The sequence below is a fragment of the Copadichromis virginalis genome, linkage group LG16, assembly GCF_057382275.1.
Source record: "Copadichromis virginalis isolate Kocher_CV1m ecotype Utaka linkage group LG16, C_Virginalis_male_GT1.1, whole genome shotgun sequence".
In the NCBI taxonomy this organism is placed as follows: Eukaryota; Metazoa; Chordata; class Actinopteri; order Cichliformes; family Cichlidae; genus Copadichromis; species Copadichromis virginalis.
In genome coordinates, this window is record NC_140633.1 from 40,940,826 (window position 1) to 40,955,961 (window position 15,136).

A 15,136-nucleotide genomic window follows, 5' to 3' on the forward strand; every position below is an offset into this window, starting at 1 on the left:
ATCCATATGTTAAATAAGAATATGTTATAGATCTCTACATATGCATTACCTGTGAATGAATGACTTCAGTTCTTCATCTTTCTGGTTCAGAGCAGACCTGTGGGGGGGAGCAATATGTGAAAAAGTTCTTTATTTTCTGAGAATCTATTAAATGTCTTGTACGATTTAGTAAAACTTTCAGAGAAGCAATTACCTTGTCTCATCAAGTTTTTGCTTGTAAAACGTCTCCATCTCTGTCAATCTGTGTTAAAACAACATGATTAGTTTGGTAAACGCCTTTAGCATACTGTATCAATATTACAATCTCCAGCTCTGTGAACATTTGTGAGTCATTGGACCATTGATCTTTAAACAGTCTTTCAGGCCAAAAAGTTCAGTGAACAAACCTTTGTTGATGTTCGCGTTCTTATGCTATGAGCCGGTTTATGGGTGAAATCCGGTGGAATGACAGTCCTGCCGTAATACGTGTTCTAGCCATGTATTCCAGCCCTAACCTAACCCTATCCCCAATCTTATCCATTACTTTAATGATGTAAAATAGCGATAAAAAAAAGTGATTTACGTAAAATGAACGAACATGTGTAGACTGATTCCAAACGGTTCTCATGTTTCCTCATTTTACTGATCTTGTCATTTATGGATGTGTTGGGTACCGGGAAGTGTAATATGTTGACGTGTTGAGTTTCAAGACCATCCATATGTTAAATAATATGTTATAGATCTCTACATGTGCATTACCTGCGTTTCAATAACTTCACTTCTTCATCTTTCTGGTTCAGAGCAGACCTGTGGGGGGGAGCAATATGTGAAAAAGTTCTTTATTTTCTGAGAATCTATTAAATGTCTTGTACGATTTAGTAAAACTTTCAGAGAAGCAATTACCTTGTCTCATCAAGTTTTTGCTTGTAAAACGTCTCCATCTCTGTCCATCTGTGTTAAAACAACATGATTAGTTTGGTAAACGCCTTTAGCATACTGTATCAATATTACAATCTCCAGCTCTGTGAACATTTGTGAGTCATTGGACCATTGATCTTTAAACAGTCTTTCAGGTCAACAAGTTCAGTGAACAAACCTTTGTTGATGTTTGCGTTCTTTTTGCGCACATCTCGCATCTGCTTCTTTCTCAAGTCTGCTTCTGCACATGAGAAACATTTTTTTCATTAGATTTTGGGACATAGAAGTCATCAAGTACAGAAACAATCTTTTAGCATGTCATAGGGAAAAAAACATGCTTTCATTGTAGAGGGAATCCCATTACTTCATAAAAAATAATATAAAGACACTGAAAGGTTAAATGTAGACAAAAAATTGATTTGGACATTATTTTCAAAATCACTAATATATTAAACAAAAACATAGTGTTTATATTCTCTGCAGATTCATTAACTTTTGTTTGATTTCAGCTCATCGTCATTTTTTTCACAGCTGAGCTGTGGGTGAAAATCATTGTGTAAAAGAGGTTGATGGTTGCACTAAAGAAATATTGTATCTTTTTTTATAGTGTAGTTAAAGTTTGAGAAAAATGCCTCATTTCAGAAAGTTTTTTCTTGTAAAATGTTTTCATCTGATTAAATCTGCGTAAAAACATTTGTAGTTTACTAAAATTCTTCTGAACATGCTATTTAAAGATTATCAATGTTCAGACAACTAAAGGTTTTAGTATTGACAGTCTTTCAGGTCAACAAATACAAACATTTTATGAACAAACTCTGATTGGTGGATCTGAATGTGACCATGTGGCCATGAAGTTGAAGAGCTAGTCCCTTCACGCAGACAATGTACCATTAAGGAGACGATGCAGCCAAGAAGTAATATAACAAACCATTTGCAAGTGTATATATTAGCATGTCAACCAGGGCTAGGCCCTGCAAGATCCAAACACCCTTCTTTAAGACAGAACAGTTGTTCACTACGTACGACTCTGGATACTGTAGCTGTGAAAACTGTGAAAACTAAGGTCTCAAATCAGAAGTACCTGACTCCGTGGTATAATTCTCAAACACGTTGCCTAAAGCAGACGACTCGTAATCTGGAGAGGAAATGGCGTGTCACAAATCTAGAGGATCATCATTTAGCCTGGAGAAATAGTTTGCTGCTTTATAAGAAAGCGCTCCGCAAAGCCAGAACATCTTACTATTCATCACTGATTGAAGAAAATAAGAACAACCCCAGGTTTCTCTTCAGCTCTGTAGCCAGGCTGACAAACAGTCAGAGCTCTGTTGAGCCAACCATCCCTTTAACGCTAACTAGTAATGACTTCATGAACTTCTTCACAAATAAAATTTTTATGATTAGAGAAAAAATTACCAATAATCATCCCACAGATGTAATATTATCTACAGCTACTCTTAGTACCATTGATGTTAAGTTAGACTCTTTTTCTCCAATTGATCTTTCTGAGTTAACTTCAATAATTACTTCCTCCAAACCATCAACATGTCTTTTAGACCCCATTCCTACAAAACTGCTCAAAGAAGTCCTGCCATTAATTAATGCTTCGATCTTAAATATGATCAACCTATCTCTAATAATCGGCTATGTACCACAGGCCTTCAAGCTGGCTGTAGTTAAACCTTTACTCAAAAAGCATCTCTAGACCCAGCAGTCTTAGCTAATTATAGGCCAATCTCCAACCTTCCTTTCATATCAAACATCCTTGAAAGAGTAGTTGTCAAACAGCTAACAGATCATCTGCAGAGGCTTATTTGAAGAGTTTCAGTCAGGTTTCAGAGCTCATCACAGCACAGAAACAGCTTTAGTGAAGGTTACAAATGATCTTCTTATGGCCTCTGACAGTGGACTCATCTCTGTGAGAAACATTTGAACTTAATTGGAAAAATATCCTTGGTCAAGATGCTGAACCTCAGGTTGCTCTCCGATGTGTTAGTCAGAGCAAGCACGTAGGTAGTAAAAACAAATGTGTATAAATGAGTGCAACATGCATAAAGCTCAAGTAGAAAAAGAAAACTACATAAGAACCACTCCATAAACCTGACCACCTTCTGCGCTATTTCTAACAGACACACACAGAATTCTCTACAGTCTCTTTGTTATAGAATACTTCTTCATGGTACTTGGAAAGTTTACGATTGATTTTTAAGATATGAAATGAACTTCTTTATTTTTACTGAATAAACAAAAGTTCATATACAAAAAATGAGACAGAGAAAATCAGCTGAGCGTGTGGCGATGGAGTGACCTCATTGTGATTCAAGGAGAATCCGTATCTGGACCAAGTCATCAAAACATTCAGATCATACCTGTGTTGTTGTTTCTCATCTCTGAAGTTGATCTCACGCAGCGTGCTGACTTCTTCTCTGACTGCTGTCTCCAGCTCGGCCAGGATCTCCTGAATCATAAACTGGTCACTGGTTACAGTCACAGCAGACCAGTCCTTCACCTGGGGTTTGTTGTAGGTAAGAGGGAGGACGTTCTCCAGGAAGCTGAAGGGGTCTGTGATGAGCGAAGCTTCATGAAGCTGCAGCTTCTTCTTCTTCATGTGTGTAATGTCTCCCTGCAGCTCATTAATAAAGCTTTCTGCCTCCGTCTCATTTATTTTCTGCTTCGTCTCGATCGCCTCAGACAGTCTGGTGAACTCTGTCTTTATGTGCTGCACCAAAGCGGTCATCACCTTCCTGCTGCAGGATAACGCCTCCTCAGCTTTTCTTCTGCTGGTCTTCACTAACTGTTGAGCCTTCTGGATTTTCTGCTCATGCTCCTGGATCATCTGATCCATGCTGTTATTTTCTAATCTCAGCTGGGATTTCCTCATTTCAGCCTCGTCCTCCAGACTCACTGTTTCATGTGTTTTATGGTCACCACATTTACAGGACCGACACAGGAACATTTGATCCAGTCTGCAGATCAGCTCCAAAGGTTCACCGTGATGCTGACACACTCTGCTCTCCAGGTCCTGAACTGGATCAATCAGCTTGTGTTTCTTCAAAGCTGGAATCCTCTGATGAGGCTCCAGGTGTGTTTGACAGTAGGACACTAAACATATTAAACAGGACTTCAGGGCTCTGACCTTTGACCCTGGACACATGCTGCAGAGCACGCCTTCATTTCTTGTTTCTTCAGCTGAACTCATTTCATGAGATTTTTTAAACTTTTCAGCCATTTCAGCAATGACAGGGTTAACCCGAAGCAATGGCCTGGTGTAAAACATCTGTTTGCACAGTGGACATTGGAGTACAGACAGAGTGCTCCAGTACTCTGTGATACAGTCCAAACAGAAGTTGTGTCCACAGGGAATCGACACAGGTTTAGTGAACACACTCAGACAGATGGAACAACAAAGGCTGTCCTCATACACCAATGCAGCAGCAGCCATGTCTGCAACATACAAGGAGAGCTAATATTAGCACAGTATAAAGTCAATATAATCCTCATTTATCATTGTCAGAGTTCAATATATCAAAAAGCAACAATGATACTGAAAAAAATGTAACTGTACCTTTTGTATGAAGGCTTCACCAACACTGAGCTGGTAAATGAAAGTCAGAAACAGGCTCTTCTTCTTTTTAGTTCTTACTGAAACACTGAGTACATTGTCTCCTCCCACTTCCTCATTTGAGTCAAACGAGTGAACTTTTTAGAAACAGACCATAAACCCTCACAGATGTGATCAAGATGGCGCCGAGTATGGCAGCCTCGTCGCGAGCTCCCCCAAGCAACGGCTTTCTTCTGTGTTTAATTTTACTTTTCCTTTATTTTTTCACGAGCAGCACATGTCTCCTTGTGTGCGACCGACAAACCTTACTGGACATAAAAGACGGTCTTTCTTATAACTTTCCGGAGTTCAAGTTTTGCAACACGGACGCTCCGTTTGCAGACCCCCCATTCATCTCACCTGAGACGCCTTTGTTCTCTGGCCCTGGAGGCCGCAAACGCCGACGCAGAGGGAGAAGATCTGGCGTTCTGGTTCGACTGAGACGGCGCACTTACAGACCACCGTTACCCAGTTTATTACTAGTTAATGTGCAGTCTCTGGAGAACAAGCTGTGCGAGCTTCGGGCACGGATCTCATTCCAGCGAGAGATGCGGGACTGCTGCGTGATCTGCCTCACAGAAGCCTGGCTATCGGACAAAGTACCGGACTCCGCAATACAACTGCCGGGGTTCTCTGTGCACCGCGCGGACAGGTCACAGGATCTTACTGGGAAAAGCAGAGGCGGTGGTGTGTGTTTCATGATCAACAACAGCTGGTGTGATTATGCGAACGTGCACCCGGTCAAATCCTTCTGCTCACCGGACCTGGAGTACCTGATGATTAAGTGCCGGCCATTCAGGCTACCGAGGGAATTTACAGCAGTGATTATTACGGCTGTTTACATTCCCCCACAAGCCGACACTGACCGTGCACTCAGGGAACTGTACAGCGCGATCAGCAGCGAGGAAACCGCACACCCAGAGGCAGCGTTTATCACAGCCGGAGACTTTAATAAGGGAAACCTGAAGAAAGTCTCACCAAAACTCCATCAACACATCCTTTTCAACACACGTGGAAACCGGCAACTCGACCACTGTTACACCTCTTTCTGGGATGCGTACAAAGCCCTCCCCCGCGCCCCATTCGGCCAATCAGATCACTGCTCCATCCTGCTCCTGCCCGCCTACAGGCAGAAGCTGAAACAGGAAGCTCCAACCCGGAGGGCGGTGCACTGTTGGACGGACCAGCCGGAGTCTGCGCTGCGGGACTGTTTTGATCACGCGGACTGGGAAATGTTTCACGTGGCCGCCAGAGACATTGATGAATACACAGACTCAGTCTGTGGATTTATCAGGAAATGCGTGGAAGATGTCGTCCCATCCAGAACAGTTAAATCCTTCCCAAATCAAAAACCCTGGATTAACGGAGATGTTCGCGCGGCACTGGCGGCACGGAACACCGCCTTTGCCTCCGCGAACACATCGGACTACAAACACGCACATTACCAACTCCGGAAGACGATCAAAGCAGCCAAACGTGAGTACAGGGACAGGGTGGAACAACAGTTTGACAACCCTCGGAGTATGTGGCAGGGACTAAACACGATCACAGACTTTAGAGGGAAAACCAGCACACCGCAGACCACGGCCTCTCTGTGTGAGGATCTAAACGTATTCTACGCTAGATTCGACACAGCGAACACCATGAGACCGGACAGTGTGCGCACCGCGGATGACGTCAGTGCGCACACTGTGTCTGAGGAGGATGTGCGGAAGTGCTTCAGGAAGGTGAACGCACGCAAAGCTACTGGTCCGGACGGGATTCCCGGCCGCGTCCTCAGGTCATGCGCGGCTCAGCTGGCTGGAGTGTTCACGCACATCTTCAACCTTTCCCTCTCTCTGTCTGTAGTCCCAGCCTGCTTCAAAATGGCCACCATCGTCCCTGTACCCAAATCCTCCACCATCTCCTCATTGAACGACTGGCGACCTGTAGCCCTGACCCCCATCGTAAGCAAATGCTTCGAGAAGCTGGTCAGGGACTTCATCTGCTCTGCACTACCCGACTCACTGGACCCTCTACAGTTCGCATACCGCCACAACAGGTCCACTGATGATGCCATAGCCCTGACACTACACACTGCCCTGTCACACCTGGAGAAGAGAGACACGTATGTGAGAATGCTGTTTGTAGATTACAGCTCAGCATTCAATACCATCGTTCCCTCGAAGCTGGACAGGAAACTGCAGGATCTAGGACTGAGCAGCTCCCTCTGCAGCTGGATCCTTAGCTTCCTGTCTGACAGACGCCAAGTGGTCAGACTGGGCAGCATCACCTCATCCCCCATCACACTGAACACTGGTGCTCCACAGGGGTGTGTACTGAGCCCTCTCCTGTACTCACTCTACACCTACGACTGCACAGCCACTAACAGCTCCAACATCATTGTGAAGTTTGCGGACGACACTACAGTGGTGGGTCTTATCACCAACGGTGATGAGACGGCTTACAGGGAGGAGGTCAGCGCCCTGACCCACTGGTGTCAAGACAACCATCTCACCCTCAACGTCGCAAAGACAAAGGAGTTGATAGTGGACTTCCGGAGGTGCAGAGAAGTACACACCCCCATCACCATCAACGGCGCTGCTGTGGAGAGAGTGAGCAGCTTCCGGTTCCTTGGTGTACATCTGGCTGAGGATCTTACGTGGTCAGTACACACAAACAAAACAGTGAAGAAGGCGCAGCAGCGCCTCTTCTTTCTCAGGAGACTGAAAAGATTCGGCATGAGCCCCCGCATCCTCAGGACCTTCTATCACTGTGCCATTGAGAGCATCCTCACTGGATGCATCACCACCTGGTATGGCAACAGCACCGCCTACAACCGCAAAGCTCTCCAGCGAGTAGTGCGGTGCTCTGAACGGATAATTGGAGGTGAGCTTCCCTCCCTCCAAGACATCTACAGGAAGCGGTGCCTGAGGAAAGCGGGGAGGATCATCAAGGACTCCAGTCACCCCAGCCATAAACTGTTCAGACTGCTTCCATCAGGAAGGAGGTTCTGCAGCATCCGGTCCCGTACCAGCAGACTGAGAGACAGCTTTTTCCACCAGGCCATCAGACTGCTGAACACGTCATAGACACCTCAGCTTCACTACTGGAACTTCAACATTATGCACTCCACACTGTATATAAATGCCACTTGTTTTGCACATATTCAACTCTGTATATTTTATATATTTTATTATTATTATTATTATTATTATTATTTTATTTTATTTTATTTTTTTTACTATTTAATTTGTAAAAATGTGTATACACACACACACACACACACACACACACACACACACACGTAGGAAAATATTTAGTATACACATCCAGAAATGCATACACTATTATATATTGTACATATATTTATTAGTTTCAGGTTGGCCATTCTTGTATTTTGCTCGTTTGTGTTGTTGTGTTTGCACATCTCTGTTGCTTGTGGGGCTCGCACACAAGAATTTCACTCGCATGTGCTGTGCCAGTGTGCCTGCACATGTGATGTGACAATAAAAGTGATTTGATTTGATTTGATTTGTAAAACAGGTTCAGTGGGGATCTCCTGGAGTCACACCTCTGCCTTTTAGGTTCAAGAAAAACAAAGTGGATAAAAGGTTGAACATTCTCGGAGGAACGAGTTTAGAGAAATGAACAAAGGTGAGTTCTGACTCTGCCCACTAGGACTGAGAATGAAGATCTTCCAGTTTGTTCCCGAATCTGTTTATGTTTATCTCCGACATCAAGCTCTGACCCCAGGAACAGACGTGAGTGCACTCCTGTAATGATATCAGCTACATTTCAAATACTTAGCATAGCATAATATAGCATAGCATCTTTATTTATAACACACTTTAATAATAATAATAATGGATTGCATTTATAAAGCGCTTTTCAAGGCACCCAAAGTGCTTTACAATGCCACTATTCATTCACTGTCACATTCACACACTGGTGGAAGCAGCTACGGTTGTAGCCACAGCTGCCCTGGGGCAGACTGACAGAAGCGAGGCTGCCATATCGCACCATCGGCCCCTCTGGCCAACACCAGTAGGAGGCAGGTGAAGTGTTTTGCCCAAGGACACAATGACCGAGACAATGTTGGCCAAAGTGCTACAAAGAGAAAACAGTTTAAATTACATACAGAATATCTTAAAATGAAAAGTAATATAATTAATAACAAACATTAAGAGACATCAAGTCTTGTAAATAAATATGTTTTAAGACATGATATAAAAACAGATAAGGAAGGTGTCTGTCTAACATGTAAAGGCAACTCATTCATTGGTGCTGCCACAGCAAACGCCCGATCCCCTCTGAGCTTACGATTAGTCCTGGGCATACTATTAAATCCGGTTCTTTTGGATTCTTTACGGCCAAAACAGACACGGCTCATAGTACTCTTTTACTTTAAAAATCTTTAATTTTATATATTCTGGAATATGGAGACCTGAGCAGGCACACAGACACGCCAGCCAAAGTCTGAAGCACAAAGAGGAAGCCTAGTTATATTTATATTAGTGATGGCCAAATGAAGCTTTCTGAAGCTTGTATTGAAAAACGGTTCATTACTCGAAGCTTTTCAACACAGTCCTCTCTGGTGACATCTGGTGGCCAAAAATATGAAGTGCAGCTTGAATCCACAAAATAAAACCAACTGCAGAGTGGAATTCTGTCTGATATTGGGCCGCTGTTGTGTTGCTTTGAACGTGTATTTGGTGGTTTTAAAAAAAAAAAAGAAAGAAAAAAAAAAGTTTTATTCGTTTAATAAATAATTTTGACCAGTGAACTTTCCTTGTTTAAACATGCACCATTGTGTGGTCTTTCTTTGCTTGTGACTTCTTGATGTTGGTGAATACAATAATTGAAAAAAAAAAATACCACATTACATATAATAATGTACAACACATTATGGAGCAGGCTTCTGCTGCGAGGTCCCGCCTCCATGCACGTATGCAATTAATCGCTAGACGGGTACATTTATAAATAATATTACATTAGCGAAATTTTCCCAGACATATTTTTGACCTGGGGGTAGAATTGATTGTGAAATGGAAATGCTTCTGAACTTGCAAATTAAAAACACGATGCATTTAAAGTAGCCTTTTTTCATTTTTATTTAAGAAGTGAATTTGTTCCACTGTGCGATGGCCGAACCTGTTCCTTTTCATGGAGATCATTTCTCCTGCCTTAAGGAAAATCCCTTCACGTGGCACAGAGGAGGCTGGAGTGCAGAGAAACTGGTAGAGATGCAGTTATACAGTCTACCTGGGCACCACAAACTATCAGCTAAAGAGAATAAATAGATTAAATTGCTGCACATTTGGCAGACTAACATTTTCAGATTAATTAAAAAAATAAGATATTTTTACAACATTACATGTAAAGAGTCAAGTGGATGTTTTTCTAAAGTTATTCAATGATATTTATATTATGGAAGCAGATTTTTTGACATTTTACCTTTATCCCCATTTTCAGATATAATAAACACGCACAAAACAAAAGCAAACAGCCGGAACACAAAGCTGGAAAACCCACCCGACTGACAAAAACCAACTCAAAATTCTCCCACACAACAGAACCCCCTCTATTCCTCTCTGGAAAACAAATGAAACTTCTATGGTTCAAGCATCATTCATTGATTTTGTTGGTTTGTGTAATGAAGCAAAAACAGTTCATGGGTCATTGATGTGTTTGTTACCAGATGATGAAAAAGAAAAGCATGAAACATGGTTTAGAGCAAAAACAATGCATTATGATGAGTTTGCTTATGAAGTGAAAGAATGGTTATCAGGTTGCGAACATTTACATTTAAAGGGTGATCATGGTGTTGATGATGGTGTTAAGCCAGAGGACGGTGTTTCAAATGTTGTTGGTAAATCTTCAGTCGCTAAAAGCTCATCTAGTCGTAAAGTACAATCAAAACAAGTCAATACTAAAAAATTAGTACAATCCCACAGTCACGGCAGACTCACACTTACTATAGCTGGGAAACTGACGGGTAGTCACGCGTACCATCAAGCGACATGGAGCTCTCTGCTACGCTCCTATGTAGCTCCCCCGATGAGCCAGATGAACTGCAGGTGTGTGTAATTTTCCTCCGCAGGTGTGGCCAGGCTCTTGGCTGACACACCCGCACACAGACATCTAGATACAAGAACAAGGAAACAGGGCACAGCAGCAACCAAAACACACATATAACCTCTTACCGGACCTGGGTCACCCAGACCCAGGTCCTGTGACAACTGAAGAAGACAGCCAGAGAACAGGAGAACACAGAAACAGGAGATTATGACTGACAGTAGCAATATACAAGGGCCAAACTCAGAGTCATCGCTGGAACAGAGAACACACAGGAACCAAAGGCCTAATGTTACAAGAACCATAGCAAACACATCAACTCTGTAATATTACACAGGTCCTTAAAACATCCTCAAAACTACAAAATACACATATTCATGATGTGTTGTGGTAAAAAGTGTTGGGTCTTAAAGCGATAGACCCCGCTGACTCATGGACCAGTCACTGAGAACAAAGCAAGATGACCACAGGGCTTTTGTCTTTTACTTGCTGCAAGGGGAGTCGTCAGGGTCTTAGAGTTGTGAATGCTTCACCTGATCTCAGCCAACTCAAAACTCCAGCCTCCCCTCACAGCCCTTTTATTAACAACAGTAGTTACACAAACATCTCATTACTCATGTGACAGATAAGACACTCACATGTGAGCATGTGAAATGTGAGTGTCTGTGTGTGTGTGTCATTTTCTGTTACACTACATATCACTGTGACCTTTCATTCTGGATGTTTCCCATCATTCAACATGTATTATTGTAGAGTCTATCTTACAATATAAAGCCACTTGCCGACTGTTCTTGTGATTTGGTGCTATGTAAATAAAATTGAACTCTAAAACATTTTCATTATCTGGTCATGAAGTCAACCTTTACTGATCGCTTTAACCCAGAAACCAAATCAACGGCTGTGGATGTCATCTCTGTGGAGCCAAACCTGAGCTGTAGTTTGACCCTCTGACTGATTCCACTTGAAGTATAAGGCATGTCAACCTCGAACAAACCAATTTTTTCCACTCCCACTTCATCCACATACTTTGGATTTTTCCTCTCTGTACGATAAAGACTGATTTTCATCCTTGTCTGATTTGCTTCTGAGGGAATTAAGATGTGCTCTCTGGTGTCATTCCAGCCCACATCTTCACCTTCTTCCACCAGTTTCCTGAAAATATCACAACAACCCTCACCCCAACATCTTGTGAACTTCTTGTCTACCCTATGTTTGGACGGGTCAAACTCCTCAGCTACAGCAAACCCGTACGTAAAGGCAGATTTTCGAGACGCCACCACTGCTGGGTGTCTTCCAAACTCCAAAGCTCCCTTCATGATCGCATCCTGAGGCCTAAAAGGACACAGGACTTTACACTGATCACCAAACTGATCAATAACATGTTGCCGTAGAATCTGGCTTTCAGCGTAGCCCCCCACTAACAGAACGTACTCGATGTGTAGATCTTTATTCAGGATTTCTCTGAGACTGTCAGTGATGCCCTTCAGACTCTCAGCAAAGAAAGACCTCAGTCTCTCTTTGGAGATATTGATGGATCCTCCATCCCAGGAAGCACCTCGCACTGATTCAAAGAACCTTTCTATTTCCTGTCTTTCCTGAGCCAGTGTTCCCAGATTATATGGAAACACTATCTGAACATCATCATCTACCTGTTTGAGAAACATAAACTCATACATTATTTTCTGAACCTCACTGGGAAAGTTTTCTTCAAATTCATCCCAGACACCATGACTGAAGATTTCTCTGAGGAACTCTTTGAATTTCCTGTCCACACTTTGTCCCCCCAAATCATTTCCTGAGGCCTTGTGCAGCTCCTTCAGGGCTCCTCCATGCAGGACTTCATGAACTGTGATGTCGATGGTTCCACCTGAAACACACAGGAAGTGATGAAAGCTGACTTCCTGCAGCAGCAGACAGATGTTTCCAGCGTGTCTGTGGACGAATGTTTGTGAGTGTAACAGAGTCACATAGAGTACCTCCACAGTCCATCACTATGAACTGTATTCCTGGACACTGATCCAGTGATCCTCCATCATGGTTCTGAGTGATGAAGCCATCAGCTGGCAGCTTCATACACCAGGCTGAGGCTGCCTCTGGTTCCAGTGCGATGATCAGGTGGTGTTGAGTTCCTTCTGTAACGAGTCCTGCCTGCAAATGAAAGAAAACTGACTCCTCTGAACATTTCAGGATCTCAGAGCTCTCTTAATAAATGATGTTACCTGAGTTGCAGCTTCTCTCATGAACTGCTTTGCTGAAAGATCCCAGATGGCAGGTACAGTCAGCACCCAGGTGAAGTCAGAGGCTATGAACTTCCCCCCTGCTGTGTTCTCTGCGATGGTTTTCAGAGCGTCGTCCTTCAGGTATCTCAGAGCTTCTGTGAACACCTTCAAGGCCTTCATTGACTTCCCGTTTGCAGCTTTAATCTCCACATCTCTGCTGAGTTTCTGTAGATGATGTGGATACACAGTTATCAGTTTAGTGTTACTAACCTTAAACCTTTGTGGACTAATGTCAGGTCGCAAACACATAGATGTTTATCTGATGTCCCACAGAGCAGACAGGCTTCATTAGTTCAAAGTGTGAGACGCTCGTTAGAGATCTTCATGAGTCTGTTTGTTCCTGTGGTTCATTAAGTTTCGTCTCCACTGACGTTTGTATGACTAACACAACCTATAATAACCTTCATGGTGTCGCTGCAGACTGAATTCAAACATTAACACATCTGTGAGTCTTTTTCTTGCTGCACTAACAAAACGTTTAATGCATCTTTCTAACATTTATCTGTGTTTTCAGCTCAGACGGTCTCTGTGTGGACTGAATGGACTCTTCAGTGGAGTTTGTATAACAGACATGTTCAACCGTCTCATTCACATGAGTGTCATCTTTAGCAGAATATTAAGGTTCAGTGATTTTTACTTACTTTTCCATAGAGCGCCATCTTGAAGTTTCCAAAGAAGTAGCTTTTCCTTGCTTCTTGTCCTCGCATCCTGATATAATCTCTTTTAGCTTCATAACCAAACTTGATAAATTCTTTGTCTTCATTGAACAGAATGCAGGTTGGAGTCTTTGGAGTCTTTGGAGTGTCCAGTCCAAACTCTCTACCCCACCTACTCATGTGGGGATCTATTTCTGCCCCTTTGGGTGTCAAACTGAAGACATATCCACTGTATGCAGTGCCAAAGTCTATGGCTATGATATAGTCATGCATTGTAAAAACTGGTCCAACAAGTCAAGTCAAGGAGAGCAGTCAGAATGAGCAACAGCGACTGTGGGTTTACTGTTTTTCTTCCTGTAAGCCCCGCCCCCTGTTCTTGTTTCACTTTGTTTTTCTTCACTCATTTCTTTCAAGTTTGTCTTTGTATAAAACGTCAAATGATCGAATGTGTAAAACTGACATTTCTTATTATTTGTTGTGAAAATTCATGCGAGAGCATCGGAGATGTTTGGAAGTGAAATCTCTTCATCCTTCAGTGTCTTTAATGGTGCATTTGTGGTTTCACTGTCATGTCCATGATTCAAACAATATTTAGTGCCAAAGCAGGACCAAAATACACAGGTGGAGGGCTCATAGTGACAAAAGCTCGACTTACAGACTCAGCTGATATAAAATGTGTAAAGTAATGAAAAACAAAGCTACTGCACTCTGACCATGTTTGTCTGAACTGAAACTTGGCAAAGAGAACAACGCCCACTCACATCCTGGGCCATCTGACCTCAGGAATTCGCATGATAAGGTGGGGCCAGGTTTCACAATGAACTCACCCGAAACTCTGGCTGATTGGGACCCACACCCAGTTTCACACCTTGGCTCAGGCGATTAGAGGATCATCAGGGGGTCCTTTTGTCCCTCTGTGGGGGGAAACTCCCACTAGGTTTATATCTGGGACTCTCCACCATTTGACCTTAGAACTGAAGAAGCTTCTCAGATGAGAGGTGAAACGTCTTCAAGTAACTTAAAGAAGTCCAGACGCTTTTCTTTGCAAACTCCTTCGACTACGATGACCTGGATGACTGAGAACCTTCACAGACAAAGAGAACAACGTTTAACGAGAAAGTGCTCAGAGAATTAACCTCAATCTAAAGGCTCTGACGTTTACATCAAGATATTAGATTCAGTCGTGTAGAAAGTTTTATATGTAAAAATATCTGCTCATCTCTGGTTACTCTGCTGTGAAGGACTCTGAATTAGTTTATGATAAATAACACTCTATTGGCAAAAAACAGTGAAAGAATTCAGATCAGAAGTTTTAGTTCAACATAAAGGTGACGACCTTTGACCTTCAGGTTTTATTACTTGTGTCAGAGAAAACATCATGTGCTGAAGCTGTGCAGGTCTGAGATCAGCAGCTTTCTGAAACCCCAAACTGAGGTCCTGTTTCTGCCCCTGAGTGTAACGAGCAGCAGGTGGATGAGGATCTATATACTTGAGTACCTGGGCTGGCTGAGCTTTTGACTTTGACCTTCATTCATAGCATCGTTAGAACTTTCTTTCTTTGAGCTCTTTAAACAGAATTTTTTTAATACAACATTATTGCCTGGGTGCCTGGGCCGTTGACCCGGTGTTTCCAGTTTTGTTACTGTTTC

The 15,136-nt window shown here is 42.8% G+C and overlaps 1 protein-coding gene and 1 pseudogene across 2 annotated transcripts in view; both read right to left on the reverse strand.

Moving 5' to 3' along the window:
- The window catches only part of LOC146691420 (heat shock 70 kDa protein 12A-like), a 39,660-nt pseudogene extending 35,537 nt beyond the window's left edge, over positions 1 to 4,123 (reverse strand). Inside the window, exon 1 of the transcript XR_014915692.1 lies at positions 3,264 to 4,123. The product of XR_014915692.1 is annotated as a heat shock 70 kDa protein 12A-like (transcript). The remainder of the gene's footprint in view (positions 1 to 3,263) is intronic.
- Positions 4,124 to 11,053: 6,930 nt separating this feature from the next.
- Positions 11,054 to 14,198, reverse strand: LOC146691421 (heat shock 70 kDa protein 12A-like). The gene is made up of 4 exons (XM_085435432.1): positions 13,473 to 14,198; positions 12,772 to 12,996; positions 12,529 to 12,700; positions 11,054 to 12,419 (listed from the first exon to the last, which is right to left on the reverse strand). Exons 1-4 carry the CDS (start codon positions 13,758 to 13,760, stop codon positions 11,392 to 11,394), a joined length of 1,713 nt encoding a protein of 570 aa, XP_085291558.1. The 5' UTR covers positions 13,761 to 14,198; the 3' UTR covers positions 11,054 to 11,391.
- Between the last annotated feature and the right edge of the window lie 938 nt (positions 14,199 to 15,136).